Source organism: Euleptes europaea, chromosome 4 (genome assembly GCF_029931775.1).
Source record: "Euleptes europaea isolate rEulEur1 chromosome 4, rEulEur1.hap1, whole genome shotgun sequence".
Classification (NCBI taxonomy): Eukaryota; Metazoa; Chordata; class Lepidosauria; order Squamata; family Sphaerodactylidae; genus Euleptes; species Euleptes europaea.
In genome coordinates, this window is record NC_079315.1 from 102890801 (window position 1) to 102904995 (window position 14195).

At 51.4% G+C, this 14195-nt stretch overlaps 1 protein-coding gene across 1 annotated transcript in view; it reads left to right on the top strand.

The window, feature by feature from the left end:
* PLCXD3 (phosphatidylinositol specific phospholipase C X domain containing 3) overlaps window positions 1–13676 on the top strand; it is a 150294-nt gene extending 136618 nt beyond the window's left edge. The window contains exon 4 of the mRNA XM_056849057.1: window positions 13414–13676. Within this exon, the coding sequence (XP_056705035.1) occupies window positions 13414–13570 (157 nt within the window). The 3' untranslated portion in view covers window positions 13571–13676. The remainder of the gene's footprint in view (window positions 1–13413) is intronic.
* The last annotated feature ends 519 nt before the right edge of the window (window positions 13677–14195 follow it).

Here is a 14195-nt window from a genome sequence, read left to right on the forward strand (position 1 = left end):
GGCACTGTCCATTTTACCATAGAGTTTCCAGCTATTCCTAGAGTTACCCAACGTCACTTCCAGGTTTTCCCTGGGAGTGACATTTTGGTGCAGACACCATACCCACCCACCCCCATGTCCCCACATCTAAAGCTCTCACCAGGTGCCAGGCATGATCTGGCAATCCTACTGGGAATTAAACCTGGGACCTTCTGCATGCAAAGCAGACTTTATTTTAAGGGCATTGCTGGAGTCTATTAATGACTTTATTTTAAGGGCATTGACTGGAGTCTGTCTGCTCTGTGAAAGGTTAAGCATTTAAGCAGAGCCAGCTAAATCTCTGCACTTGCCATTTTATTGTACAGACCTTCGACTCAATGAATGCCCAAATCGTGAGCCAGAATGCTCTACTGTTCTGAGAAATAAATCGAATAAAGTCCGTAAGCAAAAAAGTTCAACCACTGAACCACAGCCCCTCTCCAGAAATTAGCCAACGGACGTTCCCCCCCTTGCTGCTTAATTTTCTGCCTGCTTAATTTATTCTTTTTTTAAAAGTGGAGGGGTGGAGCCAATAAAAGATTTGGTGACTTTATTAGATTGGCAGGTTTCCCCATTAGCCCTTCAAAACCCTGACTCTTGCATGGCCTGCTGCCAGCTTGCCAGTTCAACCGCCTTCTCAAAGGAAAAGCGCCGCTTGCCTTTTAGGCAACCGTTTCCTCAGCCAAGAGAGCAAATGGCTCTTTTTGCATCTGCAGTGTTGCTTTTCTCCCTCTTCCTTTCCTCCTCAGTTGAATGCGTGGTTACAAATAACCGATGTTCCGCCATGGGAGGCCCTGACATGGGAACGCTCGGCGTCATTAACATTATCTCGCATTGTCAGAACATTATGACTCAGACACAAAACTTTCAGCAGCCCGGGAGTGAATTTTTCTTCTTCCTACTAAAATGTTATTGTCGGCGGATGCGTAAATAATGTGAGCCGACACCAGAGCTGGGATAATAAAAGGGCCAACTTTATTTAATCATTCAATAGGGATCTGCAGCGCACAAAACCAAAATATCCCCAATAACTGACTGCAGTGCGGGCCATTGTGGGGATGCTGAAGAGTCAGGCCTCCTCTTGCTTTTGCATCCCCGCTCTAAGGGCGAGACCCACCCTGGCTCTGAGCTCCGAGCCGTCACATGTGGTACGGCTCCCGCTCTTCCTTGCCAAGCCTTTTTAGTGCTCGAGGGAGGTGTGCCGCGTCCAATCCACCCTAGCCGCGAGGTCTATAGGTAAAGGATAGCGGCACCCCTCAAGGAGTTCCTGTCCCAGTTCCCTGCCAGGCACCGAGGCCCCAGTCCTGGTTTGAGGGTTACTCCTTCATCTTCCCAAGTGATGCCTCAGGGTGCTCACCGGAGTTGTAAAATGAACCATGAAGCCACCTTTCTCCCGCACTGCTCCCGCATGCTACCTACCACTTTCAGAGCAGGGTAGGCGAAAAAACCCCTTCGGCTAGTTGCCAATGGTGCCTGGGGGGTAAAAAATTCCTACCCGGCCCCCAGACGGGCGACCAGCTTACGCCTACTCTGAAACACGGAGAGGGAGGGTGGGATGTCTGCTCCGTCCGCTTCCAAAAGAGGGAGGAAATTTCCACCCCGGCGCTCTTAAGCCCTTTCCCCCAGGCCCGCCCTCTTCCCCACGTCAGGCAAAGATGCAAGAGGACTGGCTCTCCTTTCGCGCCCGCAGACAAAATGCGCCCCTCCCCTCAATTCTTTGAATGTGGGGAGGGGGCGGTCTTGTCGGCGGATGCGTAAATAATGTGAGCCGACACCAGAGCTGGGATAATAAAAGGGCCAACTTTATTTAATCATTCAATAGGGATCTGCAGCGCACAAAACCAAAATATCCCCAATAACTGACTGCAGTGCGGGCCATTGTGGGGATGCTGAAGAGTCAGGCCTCCTCTTGCTTTTGCATCCCCGCTCTAAGGGCGAGACCCACCCTGGCTCTGAGCTCCGAGCCGTCACATGTGGTACGGCTCCCGCTCTTCCTTGCCAAGCCTTTTTAGTGCTCGAGGGAGGTGTGCCGCGTCCAATCCACCCTAGCCGCGAGGTCTATAGGTAAAGGATAGTGGCACCCCTCAAGGAGTTCCTGTCCCAGTTCCCTGCCAGGCACCGAGGCCCCAGTCCTGGTTTGAGGGTTACTCCTTCATCTTCCCAAGTGATGCCTCAGGGTGCTCACCGGAGTTGTAAAATGAACCATGAAGCCACCTTTCTCCCGCACTGCTCCCGCCACGGGGGCGGATCAGCCCAATGCTTGGTCCGCCCCCAGCCCCCACTTGCCCTCTAGGCTGCCAGGAGGCCCCGCTGCAGATCCCTCAAGAAGATGTCATAGCCTGCATCTGAAAGATGGACCCCATCAGGTCTGTATAGGTGTGGAAAGCAATGCTTGATTTCCGGATGCGCAATATGCAAGCCATCCCCCGAGACTACTGCACGCCGTATTTCACCATTCACCTTTGCCCGAGCCCTTTCCAGGTGCCCTGGGGCCAATGCGCCCTTCCAGACCCGTCTCTGGAGCATGTCTGACCAAACCAACCGTACGCCGGGCACCAGGGCCCTCAGGTGCTCAAAATCCGCCAGGGCTTGCAAAACAATAGACTTTCCAGGCCGCTTTCCCATGTCATTCTCGCCCAAGTGGATGACGATTACTTGAGGTGGGTGAGACGCCTTCAGGTGATCGTGGAGGGTTGGCAGTAACTGTTCCCACTGCATGCCCCTTCTGCCCAGCCATGCAATCAGCATCGTTTCGCTTAAACCCAGCTGCGTGCCGAAACCCCCTGTGGCTGCCCTGCGGCTAGCCCAAAAGATAATGCTGTGGCCACAGATGAGCACCCGCCTCCTCCTGCGCTGGCAGCCTGTAAAGACAAAATGTCAGTGTGCCGGCAAAGAGGATCCCTGCCCCGGACCCACTCCTTGTAGCTGTGCCACCGCGACCAAAGGCCTGACATAAGACCTGAAGGCTGCTGATCGCCACCTGCCAACTGCCTTAACCATTTCATCCCCATGTCCCAGAGTGGCCGCTGTGGAGGCAGCCCCAATGCGAAATGAGTGAGTACCAAAAAGGTGAGGGGGGGCTCCCAGGCTGGCTAAAACTCTCTTCACCACCGCCCAGAACTGGTACCTAGTAAGTGGCTTGCCATCGGCATGCTGGAAAAAAGGCCCAGATCCCTGTCCCCGTGTTGCAACATAGCTCTGCACGGCTTGCACGGGGCAAATGGCCACTGATGCACAGGGGTACAATTGAAATACCACTCCCTTACCCTTCTGATCAGTCTTAGATGCTCGGAGCGTGACCGCCAAACCCGTGGCCGTTACGGAAACATCCCGCATATGCAGTGCCCTGCCTGATCGATCCCACTTGGACCGCACTAACATTTCACTAATCCGCAGGGCCCCAAAGAAGGCCAGGAGGGCAGTTGCACGATACAGTTTGACCTCGAAAGCTGAGGCGCAGTGCGCTTCTAGGCCCAGCGACAGGCCTGCTAGCAACTCAGGGGACACAGGGGCCCTGGCATCTGGCTTCCTTGGCTTTTCTCTGGCCCACCCCTCTAGCATCCTCCGCACCCTAAAGTCGCCTGTCGTGTCTGCCTTCCCGGCTGCCTTTGCGTAGAATGCCAAAGCTGACAGGCGGCCAGATATAGTGGAAACCGTGTACCCTGTGTCGTGCAGCTGGACGCAGTACTGCATGAGGTGGTCCACCGGTATAGGCCAAGCCAGCTGTAGCTGCTCCTTCCCCCTAAACTCCTCAAAAGCCCGGAAACTCCTGGCATAGCCATTCCGAGTACGCGGAGCCAAAGAGTTGTTTATGGCACGCCAGGCCTCACCCCTCCAAGACTCCACAGTGCCACGGGCATCTCCTCTGGTGATTCCTGGGCTAGAGGGGCCAGGCTCCTGAAGCGCTCTATCTGAAAACGGGATAGTGCATCAGCGCAATTATTTGTTATTCCAGGAACATGGCGAGCTGAAAAGAGGATGTTATATTTGAGGCACTGTAGTACAAAAGCCCGCACCAAAGACATGACTCTAGGGGAGCGGGAGGACAGTGTGTTAACGATGTGGACCACAGCCTGATTGTCACACCAGAAATGCACTGAATGATTGGCTAGAGCCTCCGGCCAGATGTGAACTGCCACAACCATTGGGAAAAATTCTAGGAAAGTGAGGTCCCGTATTATGTCACTGGCCTTCCATTCTGCTGGCCACCGCTCGGCACACCACCTGCCCCGGAAGTAAACGCCAAACCCATGGGCCCCCGCTGCATCAGAGTGCACCTGAAGTTCTGCCTCGAGCAAAAGGTCTTCCCTCCAGAAAGATACCCCATTGTAACTTTCCAGAAAATGGGCCCACATGCAAAGGTCCTGCCGCATGGCAGAAGTGACCCGTATCCTATGGTGGGCGGCCCGCACGCCGGCCATGGCCCGGCAGAGGCGACGCAAAAAGGCACGCCCCGGCGTGACTACCCTGCATGCAAAATTCAAATGTCCCACCAAGGATTGGAGCTCATGCAGCGTGACTTTCCTTGCCCGCTTAGCCTTAAGCACGAGGCCCCGTAGCTCAGCAAGCTTTTGGACTGGCAGCCTCGAAAGCTGGCCCACGGTATCCAGTTCGATACCTAGATAGGTCAGTTTGGTGGATGGGCCCTCAGTCTTTTCGTGGGCCAGGGGCACTCCCAGCCCCTGGCACAATGTATGAAATCGCTGCATGAGCTCCAAACACTTCTGCGAATCGGGGGGGCCGGCAAAAAGGAAGTCATCTAGATAATGTGTTACACCTGATAGACCAGAAAGCACCCTAACTGCCCACTCCAGCATGGAGCTGAATTTCTCAAATGCTGCGCATGATATGGAACAGCCCATAGGCAATGCCTTGTCAAAATAGAATTTGCCTTGAAATGAGAAACCTAGGAGATCGAAGTCAAGTGGATGGACGGGGAGGAGGCGGAATGCAGACTTAATGTCGCACTTCCCCAACAGTGCACCCTCTCCAAAATTGCGTATCAAACGCACTGCATTATCAAAGGATGAATATTTGACCGAACAAAGCTCCTGGGGAATGGCATCATTCACCGATCCGCCCTTTGGGAATGATAGATGATGTATCAGCCTAAACTCCCCAGGAGCCTTCTTTGGGACTATACCCAGTGGTGAAATACGCAGGTTTTTTAGGGGCAAGTCACTGAACGGGCCTGCTACTCTGCCTTCCTTGACTTCCTTATCAATTTTCGTTTTAACTATACCCTCCATCCTAGTTAATGACTTCAGGTTCCTGGCCATGCTATGAGCCCTAGGGCCCACCGCTGGGATCCGAAAACCATATGTAAAACCATCCAGCAAATACCGTGCGTCTAAGTCCCTCGGGTAGGCAGCTAAAAGGCGCCGGAGTTCGAGAACTTTAATTGGACTGGGCGCCTTTTGGAGCAGCACCTGTGGCAGTTCCCCCACCTCCTTTCTGACCCCAGCCCCGGTCCCCTCGACCCCGCCTATTGGGTCGGCCCTTGGGGCAGGAAGTGACGGGGTGGGGTTCCCTACAGATGGGGCATTCATGTCTGTATCTGCAGGGGCGATGATCACAGCGGCCGGTGGAACTGAAATCCCAGCAGAGCAAGCGGGGTTGAACCGCCTGGCCCCCAGGGGGCCTAGAGCTCGGAGCGCGATCGATGAGGTGTCCGCTGTGGGACCTCTCACCCTGCACAGCCCTTGCAGGCATCATGCACTGCATCCACAATTCACCCTGCGGGACATCCCAAGCAAGTGCCGGATTACGAGCCGCTCGCAGTCTGAAATTCTCATCGTACTGGAGCCAAGCCTGGCCCGTGAACTCGCTATAAGCACGATTAATGATGTCCAGATACTTGACCAAGGCCAAGGCCCTGGATGGCTGTTCACGCACAATCACCCCCTGGTAGATAAGGTAACCTACCAGCCAGTTGGGCCAAGTGCGGTCCACTTTCCTCCTCCGCCACTTATCGTCATCTCTATGCCCTTCCTTGTCTCTCCCTTTTGGCTCCTCATCCCCATTCAGGAGTGAAAACATATCCACATATTCCCCTCTAAGTATTTTGTCTGTGAGGGCCTGGGGAAGGTGGGATCCCAAAGGAAGCCCCATCTCCCCATGTGCCATCAACTGAGGTTGAGGGCCCTGGCCAAGCGTAGCTGCAGCAGTAGGCTGCCCAGCCACTGTAGCGGGCCCTGTGGCTCCCCCGTCCAGCGTCCCCCGGGGGCAAGTGGCCTGCTGTCCTTGCCAAACCTGATTGACCACAGACATTGGATCCTGGGCAGTGGCAGCAGGCTGGCGAGAAGGCTGCCGCCCCCGCCCAGAGAACTGTGTGGGCCCCAAGGCAGGCAGTGCTTCATTTGACTGGTAAGGGGGTGGCAAGTCCATTGCCTGCTCATTAACTAAAGACTCCCCAGTAGATGTTGTGGCCCGTGACTGTGTGTGCACTGGGGACTCACCTGATTCCGGGAGCCTGGGTGGAGAGCAGCTCTCCCCTGTTGGTGCAGGGGCAGACTCACTGCCCTCCCTGGGTTCACTGGCATTCCCCTGCTCCAGCGTATCCATACGCCCTGCAATGTCATCCATACGTCCTGCAATCACGGACACAATCTGGTAAATGGATTCTAAATCATGAGCCCCCTGTGGTGAGGCCCCACCCCGAGCAGGCGGCCTCCCTTGCCCCACGATTCCTTGCACCCCACTCACTCCTTGAAAAGCACCGCCCCGCTTCCCTTTCCGGGTGGTCGTGCTTCTGGCTTGGATGTGCCGGGCCACGTGGCCAGCAGCCTGCCCCTCCAGCACTTTCAGCGTAGGCTTACGTGCCCTTTTAGACCTTATGGCCTGTGAGGGCTGTGTGCCTTTCCTTGATCCCATGGCTGGTAAGGCCAGAGGTTGAGGGGTCAGAGAAGGAATGCAGGGGCTTCCGATTCAAAAACGTGCGCGAAGCAGGAGGCAGATGCTGCAGCCGACAAAAGTTTCTGTTCTAAAACGTGCGTGAGTGAGAAACAAAAGCTAAGCCACCAGCCCCTTAACAATGGGGGCAGTAGGACCCTGTTGCCGGGCAGCCCGTCCGCAACCCGGCTTCCTAAACAGGACAAAGGATATGACCCTTAAAAGCAGAGGAAACAAAAGGAGCGAAGCAGCGTGCGGACAGCGGGAGCTGCTGATACCCTCCGTGCACAAGCAGATGCTTGCCACCCCCTTGGGAGGACTGTACTACGCGGATGCCCCCCCCCCCGCCTATCTCCCTCGCTCGGATACTTAGCCACGTGTCCGGGTGTGAGTTCCTCTGTTCCTCCGACTGCCTGTCTGCTCCGTCCGCTTCCAAAAGAGGGAGGAAATTTCCACCCCGGCGCTCTTAAGCCCTTTCCCCCAGGCCCGCCCTCTTCCCCACGTCAGGCAAAGATGCAAGAGGACTGGCTCTCCTTTCGCGCCCGCAGACAAAATGCGCCCCTCCCCTCAATTCTTTGAATGTGGGGAGGGGGCGGTCATGTGATTAGCTTTGCCGTAACTTCACTTTAAGAACTGACGGTGCTGGGTTCCCGCCACCCTCTTTCAACTGAAATAGCTCACATTTTATTATTTGGAAAATGAAAACATTACTTTATTTTAAGGGCATTGCCGGAGTCTATCTGCGCTGTGAAAGGTGAAGCGTTTAAGCAGAGCCAGCTAAATCTCTGCACTTGCCATTTTATTGTACAGTCTTTCGACTCAACGAATGCCCAAATCGTGAGCCAGAATGCTCTACTATTCTGAGAAATAAATCAAATAAAGCCCGTAAGCAAAAAAGTACCCCGCCTAGAGAGGAATCTACCTGCTGGCAGTCTACATGCTCTGGCTTTTTGTTTCTTCTCAAAGGGGGTCCCTCATCACTTTTCAGCAGCAGAAAAGTTGGCTGGCTCCAACCTATGGCTACAAGCTACAACAGCTGTGGTGACTAAATGGACCCTCCATTTTTCGGAGGCAGCGTGTCTCTGAATATCAGTTGCAGGGGAACAACAGCAAGGGAGAGATATTGCCTTCCTGTCCTATTGGTGGGATTCCCAGAAGCTTATGGCTGGAAAAAGGTGCAAGCACCGGGTCATTACTGACCCATGGGGTGACATCACATCCGAGATTTACTAGGCAAACTGTGTTTACGGTGTAGTTTGCCATTGCCTTCCTCAGTCATCTACACTTCACCCCCCAGCAAGCTACCAACCTCAGAAGGATGGAAGGCTGAGTCGACCTTGAGCCGGCTACCTGAAACCGACTTCCGTCGGGATCGAACTCAGGTCGTGAGCAGATATTGGACTGCAGTACTGCAGCTTACCACTCTGTGCCACGTGATAAGAAATGGGATGCTGGACCATGAGCTAGTTTACTCTGACATGCTTGAAATATGAACCTAATGAATTCATAGACCTATCATGTGGACAACAGGTGCATTCCCCGAGTGTCCATAGGCAGGCACATGAAGCTGCCTTATACTGAATCAGACCATGAGCCCATCAAGGTCAGTGTTGTCTACTCAGACTGGCAGCCATTCTCCAGTGTCCCAGGTAGAAGTCTTTCACATCACCTACTACCTGGTCCTTTTAACTAAAGATGCTGGGGACTGAAACTAGGACCTTCTGCATGCCAAGCTCATGCTCCATCACTGAGATACAGCCCCTCCCCAAAAGAGTCCTAGGCTCCCTGCAGGTTTTATAGGGGAGGAGAGAAGCACATTTACCCTAGCACATAATTCACATTTTTTATAACCAGCCAGAAGGTGTTTGCTAATCCTAGGGTTTAGACAGTAGCCGTTCTGGGTTTTCCGAGAGCATTCAACCATGTGGGTGGCTGCCACGCAGCATGGTCTGCCTTTTCCCTGACTGAAATGCTAATGAGGCCAATTACGAGGACTGAAGGATGCGGAGACTGGAAATTATAAGGACGGGTAAACAAGTTTCGTTTGGCTGCCCAAAAGCCCCCCGGGGAAACGACAACTCTGGCTTCCTTCCATCACTGCTATCATTACACCGGATAATATTTTGAGCTAAGACTGGAAAAGGTTGGAAGATAGATGGCCTGGCATTTAGAATAGAATCATAGAATCATAGAGTTGGGAGGGACCACCAGGGTAATCTAATCCAATCTCCCTGCACAACGCAGAAAATTCACAACTACCTCCCCCCCACCCCCAGTGACCAGAAGATGGCCAAGATGCCCTCCCTCTCATCATTTGCCTAAGATCACAGAATCAGCATTGCTGACAAATGGCCATCTAACCTCTTCTTAAAACCTCCAGGGAAGGAGAGTTCACCACCTCCCGAGGAAGCCTGTTCCACTGAGGAACTGCTCTAACTGTTAGAAAATTCTTCCTAATGTCAAGACGGAAACTGTTTTGATTTAATTTCAGCCCATTGGTTCTGGTCCGATCTCCTGGGGCAACAGAAATCAACTCGGCACCATCCTCTCTATTTGAGTCATTGTTTGTGGAGGTCTCCATGAACTTCTCATATTGTTCAGAATTACGTGAAGGAAGAGTTTTGGCAACCATGATGAGTCAGATTTTCTTCTGCAAGTTCTCCGGGGGTATATGTTGCATCCATTTGGGGAAGAGATGCCTTGTACCCTGCATATGTCACAAGAACAGGAACAAGTGAAAAAGCAGGCAACTCTGAGTACAAATGAGTTTTGTGATGGTCTTCATGCACAAAGTGGATGGAATTCCTTACCCCCAGTAAAAAATTGTAGCTAATATAGGACAGTTTCACACATTACGCAACAATAAAACTCAGCTTGTTCAGGAAGGAGCCAGACCTAGCTCTCTGATAAGTGCCCCCTATAAAAGAAGAGTTGGTTTTTATATGCCAACTTTCTCTACCACTTAAGGAAGAATCAAACTGGCTTACAATCACCTTCCCTTCCCCTCCCCACAACAGACACCCTGTGAGGCAGGTGGGGCTGAGAGAGTATGACTAGCCCAAGGTCACCCAGCTGGCTTCATGTGGAGGAGTGGGGAAACAAATCCAGTTCACCAGATTAGCCTCTGCCGCTCATGTGGAGGATTGGGGAATCAAACCCGGTTCTCCAAATCAGAGTCCACCACTCCAAACCACCGGTCTTAACCACTACACCAAGTTATCAAGAATCTACTAGCCTTGTCCCATTCACACTTTATCAGCTATATGAATAACTAAAGGTACCTATTCACATTTTTAAAAAACAAATAATGGCATGGACCCAGCAGTAATTTCCACTGATAGAATGGATTTCTGTCAGAGTTACAGGACTTTCTTGCCTCCCCCATCCCACTGCAGCCTAAAACACTACTACTGGGAGATAGGGAACAGTATGAGGGGTGAATTGGAAGGGTAAATTAGCAAAAATCGCCCCTCCTTTCCAAGTACAAATCTACTGCTGTATTCAAACCAAGCTTACCAGCTGCTACCTTGGATAACAGATATGCGAATGTTGTGACCTCAAGTAGCTTCTAACTTATGGGGAGGGGCTGTGGCTCAGTGGTAGAGCATCTGCTTGTGTCACGCCACTGCTGTACCCCTGCGGCCGCCGGGGTCTCTGCCTTGGAGGAGGGTTGAGACGGAGGAGCCTCCTCAGCCTCAGACCAGTCCGAGGGAGAGTCAGAACTTTCCCTCGGACGCAGTCAGGTTGTCGACAGGTCAGCTCTCGGACACTCCAACCTCTTGCTGCTTCCTCCCCGGCCAACGCTCCTCTCTCGCCCTATATCCCCTCCAGGCCAGAGAGGCCCCGCCCTCTTCCCGCCCTCGTCCCACCCCCGGAAGCCCAGAACAGGCCTGGCAAGCGTGCTCCTTCAAGGAACACGTTGCAGCTGGCCTGCAGGCTCTCCCCAGTCCCGCCCTCGCTCTCCCGCGGCTCAGCTGTTGAGCGGGGCGGGGCCCATCGGCGTGCATCATTCTGGCCGCGTCTGGCTCCTGGCCTCGCTCAGCCGCGGCATCGCTCAGCCATCTTGTCTCTTCCCGCCAGGAGCCTGGAGAAAGAGATGGAGATGAAGCGACCTCCCCCTGACCGCCCTGGGATGGGTTGGTGCCTTCGCGGCTCTTTTCTGCCTTCGGCTTGGGTATGGGCTGTGCGGGGAGGTCCGTTGGGGGGAAGGACAAGGCCCGGGCGGCTGCCGGAGGGCTCATCCCGGGACAGCTTGGCATGCAGAAGGTCCCAGGTTCAATCTCCAGCATCTCCAGTTAAAGGGACTAGGCAGGTAGGTGATGAGAAAGACCCCTGCCTGAGACCCTGGAGAGCCGCTGCTCGTCTGAGTAGACAATACTGACTTTGATGGACCAAGGGTCTGATTCAGTAGAAGGCAGCTTCATGTGTGTTCAAGTGTATGACGACCATATGGATTAATGACCTCCAAAACATCCTATAATTAACATGTCTTGCAAACTGAAGGCCTCCCAATGAGACAATCTAGGCTTCCAGTGCTGAACTCACTAGACACTATAGAGCCAATGGATAGTATTGAGTTTTTCTGGCTAGGTCCAGTAAAAAGCTCATTCTTGAGAAAGCAGGCACACCCAAGTGGCAGAGAAAGGCATCTCTTGGGTGCTGAATCCTCTAGGATGCAGATAAACAAACTGGGCCCCATCATTCTGATTCCAGGTGAATAAAAGAGCTGTAGAAAAAAAAACCAAGGGGTCACAATATACAAGACAAATACAGGGAGACAGCGCACTGTGAAAAATTCAAAATTCATGGTCAGTTAGTATGCATTGGTAATGCTGTAACTTATGCAATAATTTTGTAGAAATTGTTGTTTGCAGTGACAAAGACATCATGTATACAATAGATAGGACAGGAATCCAGATGTTTTCCTGTTTGGGCTGCCTTCTTCAACTTGAGCCAATTAACTATACATTTTATGACACCGTAATAAATTACATAAACCCAATGAGTTACGACACCGCTGGATGGGATAAAAGCTTATCTCCCCAAGCCAACACTTACAGACTGTCTATTGTGAATCCGAGCTCTACCAGTCTTCAGTTTGTAAAATTTTAAATGCAGGCAGGAGCACCTAAAATATATGTGCCATCAATAAATACAGCAAAATTGCTAACAACATATTATTACAGTTAAGCTACAAGAGAAATGCTCATGAATTTAATCAACAGGCTAACGCTGCCTGAAATGCTCTCTAGTTTGCTATCCACAGAAAGGCTTAGTTAAGGTAAAGACAATTATAGCAGTTCCATGCAGCTGTGTGATAAGAGATATGACCATACATACAATTTAAAGGATTATTCCTAATACATTGTTGTATAAGGCCGCTAATATTCTACAGAGTAACTTGTACTAATTATAACATTACAGTGCAACACCACAAACCTGTAGGCTGAGTTTCACAAAAAAATTGTAGTAAACACAAAAATATTAACATGTCATTAAATTAAACAAAACAAGTTAGATCTAGATTCACATTATTGTATACATTACATCATTGCCATTGCATACTAATTGGCGACGAATTGTGAATTTATCACAGGGCACTATCTTAAAAGACCTTTAGGCTATCAGAGCATGCCCTGACCTGGATGTCCCAGGCTAGCCCGATCTTGTCAGATCTCAGAATCTAAGCGGCTCAGCCCTGAATGGCAGACCACCATGGACACCCAGAGTTGCTATGTAGAGGCAGGCAATGGCAAACCACCTTTGTTCTTCTCTTGCCTTGAAAACCCTACAGGATTGCCATACCTTGGCTGCAACTTGACGGCAACCACCAGGCCTTCAGTGTACCTTATCTGAATGATTCTGTGCATTCCTACGTTAGAGTCAGGCCTAGGGTTGCCAGCCTCCAGGTACTAGCTGGCGATCTGCTATTACAACTAATCTCCAGCCGATAGAGATCAGTTCACCTGGAGAAAATGGCTACTTTGGCAATTGGACTCTATGGCATTGAAGTCCCTCCCCTCTCCAAACCCCACCCTCTTCAGGCTCTGCCCCCCAAACCTCCCTCTGGCGGCGAAGAGGGACCTAGCAAACCTAGTCAGTTCTGTTGGATTCAGTGGTAGTTAATTCTGAATAAATATTGAGTCTGGATTGTGAAGGTTGAAAATAAAGACTGGAAATGTATGGGAGGGTCAGGCCTGTTGATCAGGAACTATTGATAAGGAGTCTCAAGACTGTGGGGAGGGGCTGTGGCTCAGTGGTAGAGCCTCTGCTTGGCATGCAGAAGGTTTCAGGTTCAAACCCCGGTACCTCCAGTTAAAGGGACTGGACAAGTAGGTGATGTGAAAGACCTCTGCTTGAGACCCTGGAGAGCTGCTGCCGGTCTGAGTAGATAATACTGACTTTGATGGACTGATTCAGTAGAAGGCAGCTTCATGTGTTCATGTGACTGAGGGCTTGACTATCTGTGCTTTCACTAATGGACCCACCCTTCTTCTTCCCTAGAGCTCTCCCTACCATGATGCAGTGGGTCCGGACTCAGAGAGCCGGTGAAAGCGGTATCAACATCGTCACGGCGGACTTTGTAGAGCTTGGCGACTTCATCAGCACGATCATAAAGCTGAACTACATGTTGGACGAAGGCGAAGCCGATACAACTTGATAGTACCGTAATGTGACCAGTATGCTTTTTCTGTGGAACTTTTCCCAGTTGTGTTAGGTTGTAATATTATGTCACAGATTTCGCAAGCGCATAACGAATTTTTCTTTTGAAGTGTTGAGAACTTGGAAAGAGCGGGCAGAGAAAGAGGGGAACTCGTTCCCATTTGTTTCGATCATTTCTTGACATCGATGACCTCGTGTCTCGTGAAACCCAACCGGGTTTCAGCCGCGCTTGTTTTCCGACTAGAGAAAGCCATTAATAAATATTCCACCCCCAACCAAATGTGCTTTTGGCCATACTGACGACGACTTGCTGTGTTTCATTCATAAATGGCAGCCATATATTGACCTCTGTGCAATAGTTTTTCCATTGTCACTAGGAATTTTGCTACCGAATGGGGAAAAAAATGTATTATCCTGCCAAGGTGCTCCATCAGCCAGCGTGCTCCATTTTATTAACGTTGCACTATGTATAGCATTAATTGATGGCATCGAGATTCTTGGACTGGGTGGTGGAAGGGGAGGAGGAAGAGAAGACATATCCAAACCCATGCCATCACCATTCAAGATGGCAAAAAAACGAACGAGCAGTTGCAGTTCCAATTTCTAGCAGGCAGCTTATCTGG